At 33.2% G+C, this 8,751-nt stretch overlaps 1 protein-coding gene across 1 annotated transcript; it reads left to right on the top strand.

Annotated features, from left to right (window-relative positions):
* Window positions 1-3,161: 3,161 nt before the first annotated feature.
* On the top strand, window positions 3,162-6,247 carry LOC103489100 (binding partner of ACD11 1). Its single transcript, XM_008448108.3, has 4 exons — window positions 3,162-3,437; window positions 3,551-3,626; window positions 5,293-5,406; window positions 5,515-6,247. The coding sequence occupies exons 1-4, from the start codon at window positions 3,322-3,324 to the stop codon at window positions 5,941-5,943; spliced, it is 735 nt and encodes a 244-aa protein (XP_008446330.2). The 5' UTR covers window positions 3,162-3,321; the 3' UTR covers window positions 5,944-6,247.
* Window positions 6,248-8,751: the final 2,504 nt, after the last annotated feature.

Genomic DNA, 8,751 nt, shown 5'->3' on the forward strand with positions numbered 1-8,751 from the left:
CGCATGAAAGTTGGCGAATATATTGTATTTGTTCCCACGATATAATATCTCATAAGGTTGATTGAAATTTGTTCAATTTTTAATCTTTATATTTAGTCCCTTAAAATTGACTACATAATCGCAATAATTTTCATACTAAAATGTGAATATATGGTTAAAAAATAAAAAATAATAAAAATAACTATAATAAATTTGTAGTAGTAAGAACGAATTTGACACTAAAAATCAATATTTAAAAATATATAAACTAAAATTCAACCAACCAACCAATTTATAATCACGATGATTTCTTGAATTTCCTTTCTTCGTGCAAAATGTGGAACCTATTATTGTTGCTTTTTAAAGAAAGTCTTTGTGTGAGCTTTAAAAACCTCAGTTTTGTTGCTACCCAACCAAGTCAAATTTTGACCAAGAAGAGTGTTTTCAAAGTTCTTTTCTATCTCAAAACAAAATGATCATTATTCTTCACCATTATTGGATGGATCAGCAAAATTTTCAAGCATGTGTGAATTTTTTTTGCACCTGCCAAATTGATGTCATGTAATATATATATATATATATATATATATATATATATATATATATATTATTCCTACGAACTTTTCATGAGCAAGTTTTTGAGTGTGACAGGACGAGTCATCTATTCAAGAAACCCTTTTCCTTTCTTTTCTACCTACCATACTTCTGTTTTGAAACTCTCTGTAAAATCTGAAGCATTTCTTAGAGTTTTGGGTTATAATATATTGTTTTGGCATTAATAAAAAAAAGAAATATATGCATGTATGAACTAATGAAGTACTAAATGATCAAGGAATGCAGCTTATAGTATGTGCAATTATAAAGCATTTAATAGTTAATTAGCTATTTTTAAGCTATATATATATATATATATATATATATATATATATATATATATATTTCTCCTTTTCCTTACTTTGTTTGATTTGTTTCCCTTGACTTGGGCAGAGAACTTTAAAGAAAAAGGGTAAGAGTACGGCTACCTTTATCCGGAGATTGATAAAAAGTTTGAAATGAAAGATTGAATTTCATCGTACAAAGAAAGAGGAACTTATTAGGTAGGGTTTCTCTTCAAATGTATAAATCAAAATTAGCTTAAAAGCAACCGGTTCTATAAATGATTTGATCTCAAAACATCTAGTTATATTGATTCGGCTTTGATAGTAGTTAGTTCATCAATGATATTTACTCTTTGTATATTCATCCATATACGAATGATTGGTCTTAAATAAAAGAAAGAAAGAAAAAGGTAACATATATAAAACTATCCATTTGAGTTGTATCCATATGTTCGAATAAAGACGTTGACCTAATTAGGACTAACTAAACAAACTTTTATTGGTTCAAACTTTTTCGATATTTTTTTGTTCATACTATACTCGTGGATCCTTTCTTTTCTTTGTTTAATTATTTCCGTTATCTGAACGATAATTTTTAGATGGTATTGTAAACTTGATAACCTCATAAAAAGAAACAATTTTCATGAATGAAATTAAATTAAATCCTCATATTTATTTAATTAGCCCTTTTAAAACTTGCTTTAATTGCTTGAGACTAATAAAGATCATATATTAATTCTTACTGCTGTAAACATTACAAAAACATAGCTAAACAAACTCTCTCTCTCCTTCGTAAGTCGTGAAAGTTATTAGTAAGCATTGTCGAGACACAAAATCCCCACTGCCCACACTAACTTTTAACACCTTTATTATTCTTCATTTTCTTCTCTCTTCAACTCAAGTTTCCAAAACTAATCAAGAGCTTTATTAAAGGATAAATGTGCAAAATATATAAAATGAAAAGAAGATAAGAAAAAGATCAAAAAGAAAATCTTTTAATTATATATTGATTATGAAAGAGATCTACAAATTAAATGCCCACAAATTTATCCTATATATTTTGTATCAATCATGCATTGATCGGAACAATAATAATCTTCTCAAAATATATTTAATGATTATGTCAACTCAAGAGTATGGTGTAGATATGTGACAATTTTGGCTGCATCAAAAAGTTGTCTTTTAATTAAGAAACCCATTCTATTTTATTCATATTTAATGTTATTGTCTCCATGGAATAAAGATATATAGATGGAATGGGAAGAGAGTTTATTTATTTATTTAGTTTAGTTATTCCTACTTTGAAGCTTCTGTTTTACTTTTGATGCAAAAAGGAAAGGGTTGACTTCACTTTCTTTTCAAGCTTTTGCTTTCTATGTTTCCTACATTTCTTTGTCCCAAAGCATTGCCTTTTCTTTTCTTCTCAATACAACTTCAACACTTTATCATTTAATATACTCCAAAACAAACATTTGCCAAATATGCTTTATGATAAGGTTTTTCCTCCCTTAGGTTTCCACACCGTCTGTCCTTTTAAAGGAAATCTTTCACCAACAAAATATATAAAAAAATAATCAACTAAAAGGTTTATAAATTGAAAATCAATAATATTGTAAATATATATAACAATCAACCTTATTGTAATATATATAGGTTAAGGGTTTAGGAGTTTTAGAAGTGAATATTGGTCGTTCGAAGTCAGTTTTTTTACCAAACCATCAAAGAATTTGATTTTGTTAATGTTCAAATCAATCCAGATCATAAATAAGTAAAAACTAGTTGTTAATTGGTTGATTTGTTTCGGTTTAAGCCTTCAAAAACTTTAAAATGTTGGCAGTTTGAAATTCTCTTAAATTGACACTAACAATATATCTCCTTATCTCCAACCAACTAACTTTAGTTCGATCGGTTTTGATTGATTGACTCGATTTTTGATCTATCATGCTCACCCCGAGAATCTACTGTGATATTATTAGTATGTTTTATCATATTTACTATTCTTTGAAAATATTGCTTTCACATTCCCACAAACCCCAATAATTATTTTATTTAGGGAAATTATAATAAATAGAACATTCAATCAAATATTTACATTTCGTACAAAAATCTCCCAGTAGTTTTGTTGTAAAACTTTTCTTTTTTTGAAAAATGCCGAAAAAAATAGAAAGTCCGTTTAGAAATGGGCCTCGAGAGTAGCTTTCTTAGGCCCAGATATTTATAGGCCCGAATCAAAGAAGGCCCATTGGTCTATCCAAAGAATGACGGCCTGGTTTTGCTCGGCCCAGTTAATCTCACTGTGGTCTATTCATTCCGGCGGCAGTCTTTGGCGCCTCCTTCTTCGAGAGTTTTCTCAGCTCGTCTTCAGAAATTTCATTCTCTGGAAGTCAATTCCTTTGTCTTCCACCGCAAGTTTCATATTTCTACAAAACGAATTGGTCAATTAAGTTACCGTTCCTGCAAAATTATGAATCCCGGTGGTTGTACGGTTGAAGTGACGGGCTTGTCTCCTATAGCAACAGAGAAAGATGTTCTCGATTTCTTCGCTTTCTCTGGCGCCATCGAGCTCGTTGAGATTGTTAGGTATTCGTCTTACTCAGTATCGAGCATTTCATTTCATGTCCTTGAGTCCTTAACCGATCTGTCTATATGTGATTAGTTTTGAGTTTGAAGAATTTATGGTTTCATGAAAACAGATCTGGCGATGATGCCTGCACTGCTTATGTAACATTCAAAGATGCTTATTCTCAAGAGACTGCTTGCTTGCTGAGTGTGAGTATTCCAAATTCCAAATAAGCTTCAGGCCTACAATACAGTATTTGATTCAATTCTTCCATTAAGTTTATTAGGGCGTGCCAGCGCGCGCCCTCTGATCCTATATTGACATGAGATCTTCATATTTTTATATTTATATAAATTATATAATTTATGGTATTAATTTCTCTGACTTTTCATTTTTTTATATGAACACGAGAATCTTACGGATGCTCAAATTTAAAAGACATATCTTTCAAATTATTTTTTTTTTCTGAGGAATATAATTTATGGATTTAATGCATTGCATCGATAGAATAGTGAAAGCCGCATTTTTGATTCTTGGGTTGTGAGCCACGGCCCACGTATTTAACTTATAATGTCGAGTTAAATCGTTCTGGAAATACGATAGTGCCTTAGTAGGCATTACTATGTGGTTCACTTGTGTTGATGTGGCTCATTTGGCAATTTTAGTTGTAAGAAGAGTGACACGGTGACATTTGTTTTTCTCGATTTAAAATTCTTTTGAATTTGCTGTCGCTTCATTGGAGGAGGGATTCTTCATCTGCTTTTGGTGAAGGATCTCTCTATCTTTTTCCTCAATGAAGCAACCGATTGCCTTTGTAGAGGATTGAGCCCCGCTTTTACTGGATTCCTATTAATCGTAAGGGATGGTTTCGTTTCCTCCAGTAAGGTCCTTTGTTAGAGAAAAAAACCTGAGTGTGGTTAAACCTTCGCTAAATAATAATAGCAAAAAACAACAATAACTATCAGTATCGAAATAATGGAAGGGAGAGAGAGATCCAGAAATTGGCTTTCAAATAATGAAAATTGCTTCATGAGCATTTAAGAACAAAAGTATAGTTTTGGCATCATCAAATCTGGAGAAGAAGCCATTATAGGAATATGCCATTGGAATGTTCTAAGCAGCACAAACCCGGATATAACTATACATTCTGTTGAAAAAAGGGACCCGTTTACTATTGTATAGACACGGGGTATAAATGTTTTAGGCTTATGACAAATCTGGATCTTCTTGTACAAATAATAATAATAATAATAATAATAATAAAAAAAGAAGATAAGTCTGAACCATAGACATGTGGCAGATCTGAATCTGTAATTAGAGAAACACTAACGTTGTTGTTTTTGTTACTGCTGCTGCCGAGTCTCTGATTATGGATGATGACATTGTTGTTGTTGTTGAATATGTGATAATTAGAGAGCCAAACACATCGTTGTTATTGTTGTTGAGTACACTGTGATTAGAGATAAATAACGTTGCTGTTAATAATTATTGTTGAATAATCTGCTAGACACATTTTTCTCTCCTTATTCTTCTTGGCTGCAAATTTTTTGTTGTTTTAGATAGCCGCATTAAATTAACATCCTCTTGGATTCAAATGATTAAGGAATTTCTATACGGATACTAAATTTCAGTTTGTAAGCATCAAGTGTTCCGGTTTGATTATCCTGTCTTTGCCCTTCGGTTTACCCTTAGGTTTTCAATCAACTTTCTTTTCTGTTCATGTGCTTAATGATGGTGGAAATACCTTTATTTACCCAATTGGACTTCATCAGACTATTATTTTTTCTCTAAGGAGATGGTCGTTACTTTTGGTCCTGTTTTTTCCTCCTGATAATAATGATCATGCTTTTAGCGTTCAATATCTGATTCTTGCAGGGAGCAAAAATTGTAGATCAAAGAGTTTGTATAACACGGTGGGGACATTTTGATGATGAATTTGGTTTTTGGAGTAGACCTCCTGGCCACCAGGAAGAAGACAGTACTTCTGCTGTAAGTGCCAAAAATTAGATTTATTAATATTTCCTACCTGTTGCAATTTACAAATGTTTTCTTCCTTTAGACAATCTTTTATTAATTGACGAGTTCTCCATCTTGTAGTCGGCACAAAGAAGTCAGTTCATTTCCAGTGCTGGTAACGCAGTGACCATGGCCCAGGAAGTAGTCAAAACCATGCTGGCCATGGGTTACGTGCTGGGTAAAGACACATTCACCAAAGCTAAAGCCTTCGATGAATCTCATCAGGTTTCAGCAACGGCAGCAGCTAAGGTAGCAGAATTGAGTCATAGAATTGGCCTTACTGACATGTTAGGTGCGGGTTTTGAAGCGGTTAAATCCGTAGATGAGAAGTACCACGTATTGGAGACCACCAAATCAGCTATATCAGCCACAGGAAGAACAGCCGCTGCCGCTGCCGATACTGTGGTCAGGAGTAGCTACTTCTCTAGGGGAGCTCTTTTCATGTCTGATGCTCTGAATCGAGCGGCCAAAGCTGCAGCTGACTTGGGTAGTCGTGGTCTTGAACATTAGTGCGAGAGAGTGCTTCTATCTCATCCATTGTAAATAAAGAAATTTAGATGCATACCTTTAAATTTGCAAGTATTACGATATTTTATTAGATGGTACATTCATCTAAATGCTGTATGTATAAGTGTAAACTTTAAATTTCATAGAGTTCAATTACACGTACTAGTTATTTGACCCCACAAGTTTGCTAAATTTTAACCTCAAATTCTGTAAAATTGGATCAGAGATGGTCTTTGTTGAGTCGTTTGTCAGTTTGTAAATTCAGTACCCTTGGAGTCAAATCTATTCTTTTAGCACTCTTGGAAACGTCTCCCAATTTGTACTTTTTACAATCCTTCCGTTTACAGATTGTCTTTTCCTTAATCAATTTGTTTGTTGAAGGTTGCTCTCAAATTTTATAAAACTTTATTTGGTTCATTTAGATTGTTGATTGTGTAATAGGGAGGCCATATGGATGGATGCTTGATTTGGGCGCAACAAGAATGAATCCCCGCATGCAATTTCATGATGTTGCCGCCTAGGATGGTTCCTTCCAGCTGTAACTGTCTGAGACTTGCAACACGCTCTAGCAGGCAATAGCTTCCTGCAAGTTACAGGTCGGTCTACTCTTCAATTTTCTGCTGTGGACTGCGGTCTCATCAACTAGACATAGAACATGCAGTTTTATTATATGATTCTTGGCATTTAGGCAACACAAGGAACAAACTCGAATGTTATATCTAAGCTGTTAATTAAATGATTAATTCTCAGCCATAACATTTGAATCATGCATTGCACAATATTCCCACACACCATGGCTGTATTGTCGTGGTCGGAGTCGATCACGTCTTCTGTTTCAAGTACATAAATAGTTTCAATAAAAATGATCATGGACCCCCTTCTTTATTAAAAAAAAAAGCATCTTCCCTGTATGGATCAACAACCATTTTTCCAGTACGTTGAAAAGCATCCCATCCAACAAAATAGAAACTTGTATATTTTACTCGGATTGAACTAAAGCACAATCCGGGAAAATATCGAACCTGAATTAGTCCAGTCAAAACGCTATTAACTAAAAATTGTGGAATTGGAAAAGGAAATACACAACATAAAAAGTAAATAGAAGAAAGAGCTTGTAAATTCTGACTTTTGCAGAAAATGATGATAGAAAAGGACCAATTATGTTGGGGCAATTGTAGTGTACAAATTTTTGTTTTTGGGGGTATCTGAAATAATTGTCCTTTTGGAACTGTTTGGACCTTTTTGTTGCTGTGATGGGTTAAGAGACAGAGCCCCTTTGAATGGTGGGTCACTCATAGTGTGCGATTGTTGGTGTGGGTCTTAGCAAATAACAGTGTTTTGAAACTGACTGAGCACGTAGGAGGCAAGTCATTGTTTCTCCAAAGGAGACTCCTGCCTCCATTTCCTACACTTTCTTAACCAACACACACCAGCTTTCTCTTCCTTTTATCCACTGCCCCTGCTTTTATTTTCATCTTCCATAAACCATCAACTATCAAACTAGACTGGAATTAAAACCTAGGTTTTTAGATCTATAGATTCCCATTTTTTTTTTGCAGCTTGTTACTTTGGTTCATCTATTGTGGACTACTCATTTGATTAATTTGGTAAAAGCCCTTTAAGTTATGCTAGCTTCTAAAACTCGCTTCTTAAATGAAAAAAGTCTCTGTTTGGGTCATGAAAATTCCAAAGAATACTGTGTCATGTGTCACTGTTTGTCGCTCTCTCTTTCTAAAGATGAAAGAATCCCGAGGCCTAAGAGTCTTTGATTCATCTTCCTTTATGTTAGTGAAGGGAACGATATGACGTCCTTCATCATTATAGAGAACGAAATTTGAGGTTCACATCAAACCTTATTTTAATATTTATTAGATATACACATATATTAGTCAATCTTATCCTATCCTTCCCTTCTTTTCTATTCCTCTCCCTCTCCTCTCTTGCGTCTTACGTTATGTTTGTAAAGGATTCCAAATCCTTTGTCAAACCAATGGGCCCAACAGTATGAATGGCCATCTCTTCCCAGATGGCCAGATAGCAGCTGCCATCTGCTTTAAGGGATAGTTTTTTCCCCTCCTTTTTAAATTACTCAAGACTTCCTTAAAGAGAAATTTCTCACTACATCAACAAATTTGATTCTACAGTTTCGTAGAATAAAATGTTCCGTGATGTGAGTTGATAATGGTTATTATTTAAAATTGGATGTTAAAGAGAGAGTATATATAAAATTTACTAAATATATATGGAATTCACTCTGTCGAATTTCTTTCCTAACACATCGAATTTGAGTTTAAAGAAGAATTTAATTAAGTCACATCCATCATCCATGGGAATATATCAATAGATAAAACAATTAATTCAAGTTTGACACTAAAATGACTTTGAGAATAAGATTTTTGTTATAAAACAACTTAAAGTGGGGGAAGAGATTACAGATCAAAAAGAAAAGGAAAAAAAAAAAACTTAAAAGAGATTCCATTGATTGACTTTATTAACAAAGTCCCATGAATCATGATTGAGCCATGAATTAAAAATGATTAAGCTACCTATAGAAGGACGGTAGAATAAGCCACAATTTTTTGTAGGTGGACAAGGAATGAAAATCATAAGTTAAATCCAAAATCACACACACAACTATATATATTGGTGTGTTGTAATAAAACACATATCTTTTTCTACTAACAAACACTATAATTATGATTTCCAAAAGGAAAGCACACCATTGGTAATGTTTTTGAAACATCATAAAGGTTCTCTTTAGCTAATTAATTAAAACACTCTATTAGAAAGAAATTATTCAATTTGGGTTAT

This window comes from Cucumis melo, chromosome 10 (genome assembly GCF_025177605.1).
Source record: "Cucumis melo cultivar AY chromosome 10, USDA_Cmelo_AY_1.0, whole genome shotgun sequence".
NCBI lineage: Eukaryota > Viridiplantae > Streptophyta > Magnoliopsida > Cucurbitales > Cucurbitaceae > Cucumis > Cucumis melo.

Coding starts and splice junctions, on each gene's coding strand:
- LOC103489100 (XM_008448108.3), top strand. CDS start 3,322: ATGAATCCCGGTGGTTGTACGGTTGAAGTGACGGGCTTGTCTCCTATA. Junction 3,438..3,550: donor GAGCTCGTTGAGATTGTTAG/GTATTCGTCTTA, acceptor TCATGAAAACAG/ATCTGGCGATGATGCCTGCA. Junction 5,407..5,514: donor AAGAAGACAGTACTTCTGCT/GTAAGTGCCAAA, acceptor TCCATCTTGTAG/TCGGCACAAAGAAGTCAGTT.